Source organism: Tenrec ecaudatus, chromosome 2 (assembly GCF_050624435.1).
Source record: "Tenrec ecaudatus isolate mTenEca1 chromosome 2, mTenEca1.hap1, whole genome shotgun sequence".
Lineage (NCBI taxonomy): Eukaryota > Metazoa > Chordata > Mammalia > Afrosoricida > Tenrecidae > Tenrec > Tenrec ecaudatus.
Genome location: NC_134531.1, coordinates 290,041,610 through 290,055,381, shown reverse-complemented (window position 1 = coordinate 290,055,381; position 13,772 = coordinate 290,041,610). Strand labels below are relative to the sequence as shown.

The following is a 13,772-nucleotide window of genomic DNA, read 5'->3' as shown; positions in this document are numbered from 1 at the left end:
TGGTAGATCTTTCTGTAGATGAAACGCAGGCTGCATCAATGGTGCTCTGCCGGGGCCCTTGTGAGGACGGCACAGGACTGAAGAATGTTTCGTTCTGTGGTGTGTAGGTTCACTGTGGGTCTGAGCTGGCCTACGTCATCTAACATCAACAAATCTATAGAAACAGTAACTGCAGTTTCTTAGGGGAATGGGGAGAGGGGAAGGGAGGGAAGGAGAAAGAATGGGTTTCTAACAATAATGTGTACAAGAAAGAAGAAAATGTTCTATATTTCATTTTGATGATAATTTCACAACTTGTTTTTTGTTAAGACTGAAGTATTGCGTTGTATGATATATGCATTATATGTCAATTAACGGTTTTTAAAAAATAAGTAAATAAAATAAAAGAGGTATGTTATCACCTAATACATAAGGAGAACTACTTTAGTTTTATGGGATTCACTGAATAGTAAAAGCTTTAAGTGAAGTGAGTTATGGAATCCCTCAGTGCCATGATAGCTGTCCAGTTGATCGTTATAAATGCCTGGTAGGTTTTAGGCATTCTTTTTGTGTGGAGCGCAAGTGAACTGTGTGTGTGCGCATGCATGTGGCAGTGACATCATAGGTTAACTTGGAGTTTCAGTTTTAGGATCCCCACCAAGATCGTCATAAAGTCTTCTCCTCCAATCTTCTTTCTCTATTCCTCCTTCCATTGTTTACTTTCTCTTGGGTCTTACCAAAGATGAACATGTCCCAAACATTTGAAGAAATAGTCTGCTTTCTTTTTAAATCTTGTTTCTCTCTTTTTTTTTTTTTGAGGGGGGTGTAACTTTATTTACAATAAGCTGTATACATTCATTTCCCCAAATAGCCAGCTACATTGGACTACCATGGATTCTTCCAACTCTGAGTTGGGAATTTATAATCCTGTGTGCGAGAAAGAAAATGGTTTTCTATATATTTAATGTGTTCTAAAAAAAAAAAAAACTAAGGAAAGACCTTACTTCAGCGTAAGATTTTGCCTGACAACAAAAGATACTACTATTTATAAGTTGCCTTTAAAAAGACAGCAGGGCTAGACATTTCTATAAAGTGTGTTTTATGTAGGTTTGTGAAATAAAATTCTAATAATAATAATAATAAGATCGTTGCCATCAAATCGATTCTGACACGCAGATCTGGGAGCATTTTGAGAAATACTTTCTGTATAAACTTCATGAGATCGTTCAGTTTCACATAACCTCTCCGCTATTCAAATATCCGATGCCTTTTTCCATAATAGCGAATATTTCTTGATTTCCTTTGTAAAGATGCCTAGCATTGCAATTAAAAAAATTTTTTCACCATTGCATTTTTGAAGAGCATTTAAAGCATACTAAAACAGTATTATCTTTTTTAAAGAATGCATCACAATATCTAGTAAAAGATTTATGTAAAACATGACACTCTATCTCTGTCTGTTTTCCAAATTAGGCAATAGAAATTTTGGTTTTGCATCCGTTCTTTTTTTCTTTCATTAAATACTTTTATTAGGGGTTCTTACATCTCTTATCACAATCCATACATTCATCCATTGTGTCAGCCACATTTGTACATATGTTGCCATCATCATTTTCAAAGCATTTTCTTTCTACTTGAGCCCTTGGTATCAGCTCCTCATTTTCCCTCTCCCTCCCCTTCTCGCCCTCATGAACCCTTGATAAGTTATAGATTATTATTTTCATATCTTATATCATCCTCTGTCACCCTTCCCCCATTTTTCTGTTGTTCGACCCCCTGGGAAGGGGTTATATGTTGATCCTTGTGATCGATTCCCCTTTTCTCCCCCCACCCTCCCCTCATCCTCCTGGTATCTCTATTCTCATTGTTGGTCCCTGAGGCATGTATCTGTCTTGGATTCTCTGTGTTGTGGGCTCTTGTGTAGCAGCGTGCATGTTCTGGTCTAATCTGATTTGTAAGGTAGAATTGTGGTCATGATAGTGGGGAGAAGGAAACACCAAAGAATTAGAGGAAAGTTGGGTGTTTCATCAGTGCTATACTGCACCCTGACTTGCTCATCTCTTCCTTGTGACCCTTCTGTAAGGAGATGTCCAATTGTGCACAGGTGGGCATTGGGTCTCCACTCCTCATCCCCCTCCCCCCATTCACATTGGTATGATTTTGTTCTGGGTCTTAGATGCCTGATACCTGATCCCATTGACACTTCATGATCAAACAGGTTGGTGTGTTTCTTTCATGTAGGCTTTGTGGCTTCTGAGCTAGATGGCCACTTGTTTATCTTCAAGTCTTTAAGACCCCAGATGCTATATCTTTTGATAGCCAGAAACTATCAGCTTTCGTCACCACATTTGCTTATGCACCCATTTGTCTTCAGTGATCGTGTTGGGAAGGTGAGCATCACAGAATGCCGGATTATTAGAACAAAGTGTTCTTGTGTTGAGGGAGTACTTGAGTTGAGGCCCAATGTCCATCTGCAACCTTAATTCTTAACATATAGATATAAGTACATAGATCCATTTCCCTCTCGTTATATATAAATATATATACTTATGTACATGTCTATATTTAGACCTCTATAAATGTCCTTTGCCTCCTGGTTCTTTCCTCGATTTCCTTGTACTTTCCTCTTGTCCCACCATCATATTCGGCCTTCATTCAGGTTTAGTAATTCCTTGCTGTTACATTGCCTTTGCTTAAGCCTCACTTGGCATCCTACGCTTTTTTCTTCATTGATTTTAGTTCACTTGTTGTTCCCGTGTCCCTAGGTTGGTTGTCCTCTGCCCCCTTCCTTTCTCCCACCTCCCCTTCTCCCATAACCCCCTGAACTGTCTCTAAATTGTTTATCCTGCCTATCTTATCTAAATAGACATGCAGAGACATTAATGGGCGCAAAACAGGCAAAGCTAAACAAAGCAACAAAGACAAGATCAATAAAACAATAACAACAAAAACAAAATAACAAAAAGAAAGCCAATGACCCAAAAGGAAAATCCTATAAATAGTTCCAGGTCTTTTTGTTGACCTTTAGGAGTGTGTTCCAGTCCAGTCTGATGGGGTGCCACGTTCTGTCTCTGAAGTCTATTTTTGGTATTTCCCTGGTATTTCATCACTTTGCTCCCCTTTCTACTGTTTCATGCCTTTGGTGTTTCGCCCCAGTGTAATGGGGTCAGATTGGGCACAATTCCTGCACTGTGTCTCCAGTTCAGTGAGGGATGTCATGCCTCATGGTGGGGCCAGCCCTATGGTCCTCACTGGGCATTGTCTGCTTTTAGCAGGAATATTGTCCTTGGGGCGTGGTGGGTCAGGATGTGTTCCCCTCTCTCTCCATCCCTCTTTGTTTCTCCTGTGTGCTCTAATCAGACGTGCCCCTCTCCCCAAGCTGTAGCTTCAGTGCTTTCCTCTGAAGTGCATTCTTATGTTCGGGGATTCCACATAGGTGGGATTGGCTCTGGCCCCCTCGTCCTTTCTTTCTATCTGTAGGTATATATTTTATAATTTCTATAACAGATTTACACATTTAGTATTTGAGGCTTCTAAGTGAAATAATCTGACATCATGTTCTAGAGAAAATTTTCAACCTGTGTAAGAGAGTTTTTTTTTTGTTTGGAAATATCCGTTGGAAATTTAATTTCCTTGTTAAGAGTGGAACTTAAATTGAATTAGCCCCCTTTCCCTTCCACACTCCCTCTTAAACCCATACTAAACCCACTACTGTTGACTGGATTTCAATCTCTTAAGAGTAGATAAATAATAATTTATTAAAAGAAGAGTTTCCTCTTCTGAATCCCATATAGAATGAAAAACCCAAACCGCAGACTCACTGCTAGTGAGTTGAGTCTGACTCACATCCTCCCTACACAGGCTGTCAATCTTTACTCCAGCACTTTGTCTGTGAGCGTCATCTTTCCATCGAAAGTGGCTTGAACCGCAACCCTTGCCGTTAGGAGTCCACTGCTGAGTCCACAGCAGCACCAGGCCTCCTGCCCGGGTGGGATAAGCTTCTCCCTGGTTGTGTTTTCATCAGCTATGTGAGAAGCATGGATGTTAGTGGCAAACGAGGAGTCTGGGGGAGTCCGGATGAAGGTTTGTGATTGACATCAAACATGACTCTGTCTCCAGTGGAGGCACTGGGGGGCTGAGGAAAGACGTGTTTATTGTCAAGTCACCCTGCTCTCTCGACAGTCCAATTCTTGATAGGAAAACAAAGCAATCTAAACTCAGATTCATGTATTTGAACTCCTGTGCTGTTTCCTTCTTAGAAGTAGAATTTGCATTGGTTTCTGAATACTGTCTGCAGACTGCTCAGGCAGTACCTTAGGAAGGAGTCTTGGGGACAGCCGAAGCCGGGACGTGTTTCAGTCACCTCGTGTTGCCATACCAAAAATACCACAGTGAGTGGCTTTAAAGAACAGAAACCTGTTGCCTTTTGTCTCCAACGTTTCGGAGGCTAGAAGTCCAAATTAGTCTGTCAGCTCTAGGAGACGTGTCACTGAGTCAGCATGGCTTCCTGGGCAGTGAATTTGATTTGGGTTCTTGGAATCGTCATGGAAGCAGAGTGCCACATCTTGATCCCACCGAGCAGCTGGTGGTTTTGAACCACCAACCTTTCAGTTAGCCGCTGAGCACTTGACACTGTGGCATCTGAGCTCCTAAATTTACAAGTCCAGGGGTGAGGGTTTCAATATAACTTGTTGGGGTACACGATCTGGTTTCTAACAGGATCTCTGGGATCCTGCACTGGCTGTCTCGTTGTAATCTCTGGACCCTTTCCACGGCTACCTCGGGGACCCCACTGCATCTATATCCATCATGTACAAAACAGAATTTGAACTAGATGGTATATTATACCTACCGTATATACTCGAATATAAGCCGACCCGAGTATAAGCCTAGGTACCTAATTATTACCTGGGAAAACAGAAAAACTGATTGACTCGAGTATAAGCCTAGGGTGGGGAATGCAGAAGCTATTGGTGAGTTTCAATAATCAAAACAAATGAAAATAAAATTACTAAAAATGGAGACATCAGTGGTGTAATGTATTTAAATATTTATTTTAAATTAAAAACATAAATAAAAGGACAAGTCATTTAACATTAGTAAACCAACACAGTAAATGGAAAATAGGTTCAACAAAACAATAAGGTATCAACAATGATACCTTAAGAGTACTATTCCCTGAACTCAATCAGCAAGTAAGCTAAAATGTAAAGAGTTAAAATCATTCAAAACTGGATTCCTCATCACCATCTGAATCCCAATGCAGAGCTTCAGCTGGTGTGAGGTCATCATAGACGCTGTCCTCACTGAGATCGCCTTCATCACCATCACTGCTGTCATTTTCATACAAAGCGCAGTCTTCACTGCCATCCACGGCATTACTAATACTACATTTCTGGAAGTCACATTGCACCATGTCTTCTGGAATGTCTTCCCATGCATCTCGAACCCACTTTACTATTAACTCTATGTCAGGCTTCACGAGATTTCCTCCTTTTTTTAGTCGGGCTTGACCAGATGACATCCATTCATGCCACATTCTTTGCACGCAGTCTTTAAAAGGCTTATTCAAAGATACACCCAGAGGCTGCAGTACAGATGTAAGCCCACCTGGAATAACAGCTAAAGTAACTTTACTAGGTTTCGCCAGTTTTTCTATGTCATCCGATAGGTGGGCTCTGAACATATCCCAAAGAAGTAACGATGGCTTTTTCTTTAAGGCTGCTTCTGGTCGTCAGTTCCAAATGTCTTCCAGTTATTTTTTTGTTCCGTCTTCATCCATCCAGCCTTTAACATGTGCACACACAGTAATTCTTGGTGGGAAATTGATGTTTTTAGGCAAGGTCTTTCTTTTAAAAATAATGACAGGATGCAGCTTAGTTCCATTAGCTTAGTTCTGTGACAATTTCTGGGAAATCTTTGTTCTTTGTCTCAAACATAGTAGGCAAAACCTATTCATGAAGTGGGTCCACCATCCTGCTGACGCAGCAAATTTTTCAATGCCTGGTGCTTTATATTTGTCATCCTTAGCCATTTGTAGAGCACGTATGCGGATCCCCATACAGTAACCATTTTGATGACACTCCATAACCCATTTATGTAATTCACTCTCTAGAGCCCCATAAAAAGATATTAAACCATGACAAGCTTTTTTAGCTTTTGGAATCTGTTCCAAGTCAGTCTTCATTTTCTGCCACTCCCTCACTTGCTTTTCATCAACACAGAATTCCCTACTTGCAGTACTGTTATTGCTCTCTTCTGCTCTTGACACAACCTTCATTTTGAAACCAGGCTCATATGACCTGCGTTTTTGTTTTGGTTCAAGAGTATCCATTTCTAATAGAATAAAAAAACAAGACTTTGAAAAAGAACTTTCATGGTAATCCCCCCCACCCCCACACCGCGATGTATTAGCCGGAGGATGTGGGGAGTCCGTGCTGGCCGGGGGATGCAGGATGTGAATTAACACAGAGACCAGAGGGGAGAGAAGGAGTGCAGCCACAGACACATCCTTCAGCGTAAGTGAATCACTACGGGTGCTTCTGTGAATTGGAGCCGTCCACATCATAGGACGCCTCTGATTGGTTAGATGTGAGTAAGCAAACATTCAAAGCTCTGCAGTGTCAGTGGGGCTTTGAATGAACAGTGGAGAAATGGCAATCACCCACGAGATAACGGGCGCTTGTCCTGTTACCTCGGGGGCCCCAGCAAGATGTTACACCTCGCTGGGGTACCACTGACCCGTGTATAAGCTGAACCCCAGTTTTGCAGCACATTTTTTGTGAAGTGCGTACAATGTAGCAACAGGCTTGTATCTGGGCACCAGAGATGCCTGTGTGAACAAGACAGAAAAAGCGAGGCAGCTGATTGTAAGACTAATATCATGGATTGTGGAGCCAGACCTCATGAGTGTGACCTTGGGGGTGTCTCTTTAGCCTGTCTGTAGCTCAGCTTCCTACTTGTACAATGCGGATGATAACAGTGCCTAGGTCTTCTGACTGTTGTGAAGCAGAGGGACTAGGGTGAAGCTGTTTCAGGATAGTGGTGAATGGAGCATGGTGAGTACTAGGCAGTGGCCTACATAATGTCCATGTGGTGGACAGCGGCGGGGTTTGGGGAGTCAGGTTTCAGAAGAAGCGTTTATTTTATGTGCAGTGGGAAACCAAGAGGTGGCTTGAACAGAGTGGTGCCCTTAGTGGATATGCATTTTCTTAAAGATTCTGGTGGCTGCTCTGGATTTTGGGATTATTGGAGAGGATGCAAAGAAACCAGTAAGAAGTTACTGCATCACTTCAGGATGGAAAGTCTGTCATTTAGATTTGAGTCGCCCACGACTGAGAGGATTAGCAGCCTTAGATTTGGTGTCAGCATTGAGAGAACTTACAGATAGATTGCATGTGGAGATGAGCTAATTAAGAGGAGGGGTCAGGATTCCACCATCCTTAAGTATTGTAATGGAAGATAGATCCCATTTACTGAGAGAGGGAAAATTGGGGATGAATAAGATTGGCTCTCGACATGCTAAGTTTGGAGGTCTGGCAACATCCATATGAACTTGGTGGGTTCCGCGGACCTTTCATTTCTTAGTACAAGAATAAAATCTTAACTTTTCTGCTTTCTCCTTGGGTTTTTTCATTTCTTTTTTATGTGAAGACTTCTTGGGGTCAAAACTCATCTGAGGGTTTGGTGTTACTGCAATTCTGATGTTTGAGGAGTAACTTTCCATTCGATTCCTTATACCACACAGGCCCAACTCACAAGATGCCCAAGATGTTCATGTCTCTCTCTCTCTTCTCTTTCGCTGACTCTCTCCCTTTTTACAGACAGCACACATTCGTGTGGTCTATGGCCCATAAAAGGAATCAGACTTTGCTTTTATTAAAAACATTCTCCTATCAGTTGCTCAAAAGCATAGCACAGCGTTGTAACTGCTCGTAGATGAAAGGACATTGGACCACTCAGGTGGCCACTGTGTTTTCTCAGCTTAGCCTTATAAAGCTTCTCATGGCATCTGCTGCTCATTTTTGAAATGCAAGACTATATTTGGGAGTATTTTGATGCCTCTGACTTAGAAACGGTCAACTCTGGCTTGCTTTATTTTGTTGTCATGATGATAAATGTCAGTAAAGACCTGGGTCTCCAGCCCGGGATACTTACCTCTCCTGGAGCCACTTTTTGGAAGGATTGATGGGCACTCACAAGATGCCAAGTGTCAATGTTGGCTCAGCTTAACTTTTAAAAGGGATATTATTTTATACTCCTAGTGATTTTGTGTGGGACTGCTAACTGCAAGGTCAGCAGTTCGAAACCACCTGCCTCTCCGCGGGAGAAAGACAAACGGAGGCTTTCTATTTACATAAAGAGTCACGGTGTAAGAAGCTCACAGCGGTGAGTTCTACCCTGTCCTGTAGGGTTGCTACGTGCTGACTTGGTGACAGTGACTTCGGTTTTGGGAGTTTCATCCTTTCTAAAAATCTATTGTTTCATCAGAATGATGGCAATAGAAATCTGCCTGTACAATTTCTTCCCAGGAAAGATTGTGAGTACTCTCTTCACAAATTAGGCTCTCGGTTGTTTTGATTTTGATTGATTTGATTTGTGGGTACTTGCTCTGAGCTGAAGCCCCAGGTGAATTATTGAACGTAACAGTTCACTTTGAATTTTTTAATTAGGTATCTTCCCGTTGCGACTCCACCTTAAAGACGAGTGTGTGTGTTTTCAATGTATCAGGGAGCAAAAAGATCTTTGAATGAAAATGTGTGGGAAGGACTCTGTATTAGGGAGTGACTGAGTGACTGTGCTGTTACGTTTGGGGGTTTTTGTTTGTTGTTGTTGGGATGTGTGTGTCGTGACAACCTCCTTCAGTGAACAGAAGGAGTGCCGCTGCCCCTGGGTGTTAAACATCAAAGGTGTTGGGTTATTTATCATGCAATCACGGTGACTTCCTCAGAAAGGATGATTTTTTTACTGTTTGGAACGTGACTTTTCAAGATTCAGTACTTTAGATCTGTCTTAATTGCTGGTGACCCCTTTAATGAATCATGTGATAATGTCATCACCGATACCTGGCTGTGCTGCTTTCAGCTAACCTCATTGTGCTGGGAATATTAATTCATACTCTCGCATGCCTCAGCTGTTGCTCTCTTTGTGTCTAACTTCCGAATTCCTCCTTTTAGGGCTATCTCAGTGTAGAGGAAATTAATGAGCCATGTGGCCGTTCCGCGAATCTCTCCCCTTCCACTCAGTTCCCTGCTGATGTTGACGCTGCTGTCGCTGAGCCTGCCACCGCTGGGCTGGTGAGCCGGCCACAGAATAAAGAGGTGTGTCCGCATGCCATTTCATTCATTCATTCACTGCTTTTCCTAGTGTCGGAAGTTAACCCACGGTGAACTGAAAACGAGGGTGTGTGTGAGAGAGTGGTCTGTCTGTCCAACCAGAGGGCAGAGTGGTGGCATTTGGGAAGTATACCAAGTTGGGGGGACGGTTGTCAATGAAAGTCCTGGGAATCATCCCCTGTGTGGTACAGTGTGGAGATGACTCTGAGAGTACTTACTGGGAGACGTAAATCCAAATAGCTTCAGTGTCCAAACACTTCGCCCCATCTAAGACTCTGGAGGACATTTCTAAAATTGTGCATTTGGATGATCTCTCCTGCTGGTTTTTGTTCTCAGTGTGGACTTTTCTGATAAGGCCGTGCTTTTTAGAGAAAGAAAAAAATAAACTTTTAGGGGCATGGCAAATACTAGTGATGGAAATGTCCTCCACAGCCCAGGTCCCACGTAGGGTAGGATTTTCCACAGAGGCAGAATGGAAAGCTATTGCCCATCGCTCGAGACCCCTTGATAAACACATAGTGACACTGAACCTCCAGGTGACTGCGTTCATCACTTGTTGCCCTTGCATGCTTCCCTTTCATGTGGATGCACCGGTGCTGCGTCTTCCTCCTGTAAAGCAAAGATCACCTGTCTCTTCTGCATTTGTGTTGCCTTCTCCTCTTTCTCCTCCTCCTGTCACTCAGCCTCCGTCAGTCCCATGGCCCGAAGTCATGACTCCGTCTGTCGATCCATTTCCTTTAAACGCTACACCTCCGCCTCTACCTGCTAAGAAACATAAGCGGCAGCAGCAGAAGGAGCCACAGGTAATGAATGAAAAACTGCTGTTTCCAGTGAGAGATTTTTATCTTGAGACAGCCAATCTGCTTACATAGAATCTTCTCTTTAAGCACAAAGGGATTTTTTTCCTTTGTTTTTTTAAAGCAAGCTGCTTGCTCTTGCTTTCTCGTAGTTTTATCTTGTTAGGACCCTTAGCAGGCTCTCAGATCTCAGAATGTTGGGACTGCTGATGGGCCTCTCTCTGATTCTGGTATGTTTGTGTGGGTTTCACCTCCGTAGGCTTCATTTCTCCTTTCAATTCTTCCGCAGGTTTTTCAAACTTAAGAACTATTCTTCCCTCTAAAGTCTGTGGTATGAAACAAAAAAATACCGTTTACAACACTTGTAAATGTTGAGTCAGGTTCTGTCTCCAGGTAACAGTGGCGAAACAACGGCATGCGTTTGATTACTAGTTGAGCAGAATCGAAATGTACGGTAATGGTTTCTACACCAGAGAGTTTCATGTCATTTGGACTCCGTTTGGGGTAGACTGGCGTTTGACTCCAGTGCGAACAGCAGTGGCCCGGCTGGGTGTGCATCAGCAGGTCCTGGCACCATCTGTACCTTGGCAGTGCTGCACCATGTTAATTTGCTGTCTGAGCCGGTCACGAGCACCGAGCCCATCCTTGCTGCTTGCCTCCGACTGTGATGAGCCTACGTTGGTCAAGGTAGTAGAAGTCCTGTGTGCTGCACCCTGGCTGTACCTCATTAAGGGGGACGGCAGCAGGAATCTAGGGGAGTGAGTAGAATTAAGAACAGCAAGCCCCTAGAAAGTGGTTGGTTGCAGTTTTTGTGTGCTTGTTAAAAACCGTGGCAAAGACTCTCAAGATGATGACGGCATCAAAGATGATTTCAAATGCAAAAAAGTAAAATTTGGTTCTAATTGTTAAAAAAAAACCGAACAAACGCCGTGGTAGGAAAATTCGTTTTGTCCATACGACATAGAAGCGTTAACTTCTTACATGTAATTCCTTTGATATGTGTCGAATTTTGCTGATATTTTTATAAGTTTACCACTATCTCATTATCCTTCCGTCAGTCTCATGAAATAAGAATGATCTTTGTGTTGATAATTACAGAACTCACTCTCTGCCCAATTTGTTTTTCCAAGTTTAAGCTGAGAGGTACGCGTTTGGACCACAGAACAACAAAGTATTTTAATGATTATACATGTAGTAGATCAGCTTTTTCAACCAGCTGTTTTGAGGGAGAATGTTGAGACTTTTGACTCTTGTCAAGACTTACAGCCAGGGAATTCCCCTGGGGCAAGAATTACTATGGGTTGGAATTGACTCAATGGCAGTGAGTTTGTAGAGATCATATATCTATTTATCATATATATGATATATTTATCATATACCTATCATATATATATATGACAAACATTTGCCATTCACCATTTCCACCATTGTTTCATGTCCACTCTGGTGACCTTCATTACACTCACCGTATTGCACACCCCTCTTCACTATCTAATTCCGATTTTCCTAACACACTCAGTGTTTCTCATTCTCATTCCCCCGAATTTACCCTCCTACTCACCCTGGCAGCCACTGATGAATTTTAGTCTCTAGATCAGGTGTCCTCAAACTACGGCCCGCGGGTCACATGCAGCTCCCCAAGGACATTTATCTGGCCGGCCGGAGGTTTTGCCCCATTTAATTTTTCACTTCAAAATAAGATATGTGCAGTGTGCATAGGGATTTGTTCATAGTGTTTTTTAAACTATAGTCCGGCCCTCCAACGGGTCTTAGGGACAGTGAACTGGCCACCTGTTTAAAAAGTTTGAGGACCCCTGCTAGATGCTTGCTTGGTCTATGTAATTTTTTTAAAGGGCGCCCTATAATATTTGTCCATCTGGGTCTGGCTCATTGCACTCAGCATAATGACCAGCTTTAAAAATAATTAATATAATATTATACTGAGTGTTGTCCTCTTTTTAGCATACCCAATGCCTATTAATGGCGGGCTCTTCAGAAGCATATAGTTTTCAATCTTTCCTTTTGATGGCCTCTAGGAATTTGATGATTATCCCAGGAGATTCTAAGGACACATGGTCACCACCCAATCAACTGCCATCGAGTTGATTTCGACTCCTAGGGACCCTGTAGGGAAAAGGGGTTCCAAAGGGTTTCTAAGGTGTAAACCTTTACGGGAGCCGAAGGTCTCCTCCTCTCTCTTCTGCAAAGCACCTGGTGGGTTGAGCAGCTGACCTCTAGGGTAACCACACTTAACTCCTTGAGCCACCTGTGCTGCTGGGCCCTGCCCAGGAGAGTAACACCGATCTTTCTTATCTCTGACCTCCTGTGAAAGGGACTGTATCCTACCCCTGCCTCTCAGCTGGAGGGTTACTGTGGGTCAGCTGCGGTGAAATAAAACAAGGGGTTGTGTAAAAAGTGGGCCCAGGAAGGATCGAGGAATTCAGGGACCATCTAGACACCTTCCGTCCTGTTGTGTCTGCTTTGTTCGCATCCACAGCTAGGGGGAAAGGTGTCGCTAGTAGTAAGAAAGCAGATTTTAAACCTGTGTTTGGTTTTGTTTGGTTTTTTCCCCCTCTTCTTTCTTTTGTTGTACCAAATATTAATTACCTTGCATTTTAAATGGATGTTCTTTGCTTTGTGTTAAGCTGCCTGTTAAGGAAAACTGGGATGCTTTGAAATTTGGAGTGTGTGACACTGGCTCCCAGGGAGAGCCGGACTGCGGAGTTCTGAGGCTGTTTCTCTAATTAACCTGAGCAGGCGCCCCCAATGGCAGCGTTCTTACCCCAGTGTGAGCCCCTGGGCTTGCCTTGATGCGCTGCCACTTTCTAAAGTTTTGAGATTTGGGGATTTATGAAATAGACAAACCTTGGACATGTTTCTTTGATCTGTCTGTGCCCCAGATTCTTTATATGTAACACTGGGCTAATCATAGCCATGGGGTTATTATGAGAATGAAATGAAATAACATGTAAAATAATTATGAACATACCTGGCAAATAGTAATACATGTTAGTATTTACTACTTGCCAATGAATATCAATGATAAAATTGACTCATTTGCACTACTTAATATCTATTAGCTATTATAAATACTGATAAATATTAACTAATATAGATAAGTAATAAAGTGCCGATTTTTTTTTCATGATAACCAAACTTTAAGAGCGTTCACAAATTTGGAGATCACTTAACTGTTGCAGACTCCGTTTTTTCTTCTGTGGGGTTGACAAGCAGGGCGAATCCAAGAAAGTGTGGATAAATTCCGGTTGACAAAATCTTGCCTTAGGAATTGGAAAGAAGAAGAAGAGGAATATTCCACATGTGTATTTTTAAACCGGCTCCTCACCCAAGCCCAGTGTAAATAAATAATAACCTCGTTTGGAGAGGGGGATGTGACTGAAACACGATTACAGCTTTAAAGCAGCTTCCCGTGTACTTGTTCTCGCTCTCCTTTCTCCTCCTCCTCGCTCTCCTCCCACTGGGCTCTCTGCCTCACGCAGAACTGTCAGACAGACAGACAGGCAGACAGATGGGGAGAGCTGCTTACGGGCTTTGTCCACGCGCTGTACACGAGCCACGCGGTGATCATCGGTGACCATCGTAACAATCTAAGGCCCCGAGGCAAGGCACTGTTGAAGTGACAGGCAGATTTATTTATTTT

The 13,772-nt window shown here is 42.7% G+C and overlaps 1 protein-coding gene across 5 annotated transcripts in view; it reads left to right on the top strand.

The window, feature by feature from the left end:
- Positions 1 to 13,772, top strand: part of PHLDB2 (pleckstrin homology like domain family B member 2) — a 128,010-nt gene that overhangs the window by 86,494 nt on the left and 27,744 nt on the right. For 4 of the 5 annotated variants that reach the window (XM_075542545.1, XM_075542542.1, XM_075542543.1 and 1 more), the window contains one exon: positions 9,156 to 9,299. The exons of the other annotated variant lie outside the window; for it this stretch is intronic. In XM_075542545.1, coding sequence (XP_075398660.1) covers positions 9,156 to 9,299 — 144 coding nt within the window. The remainder of the gene's footprint in view (positions 1 to 9,155; positions 9,300 to 13,772) is intronic. 5 annotated transcript variants of the gene reach the window in all.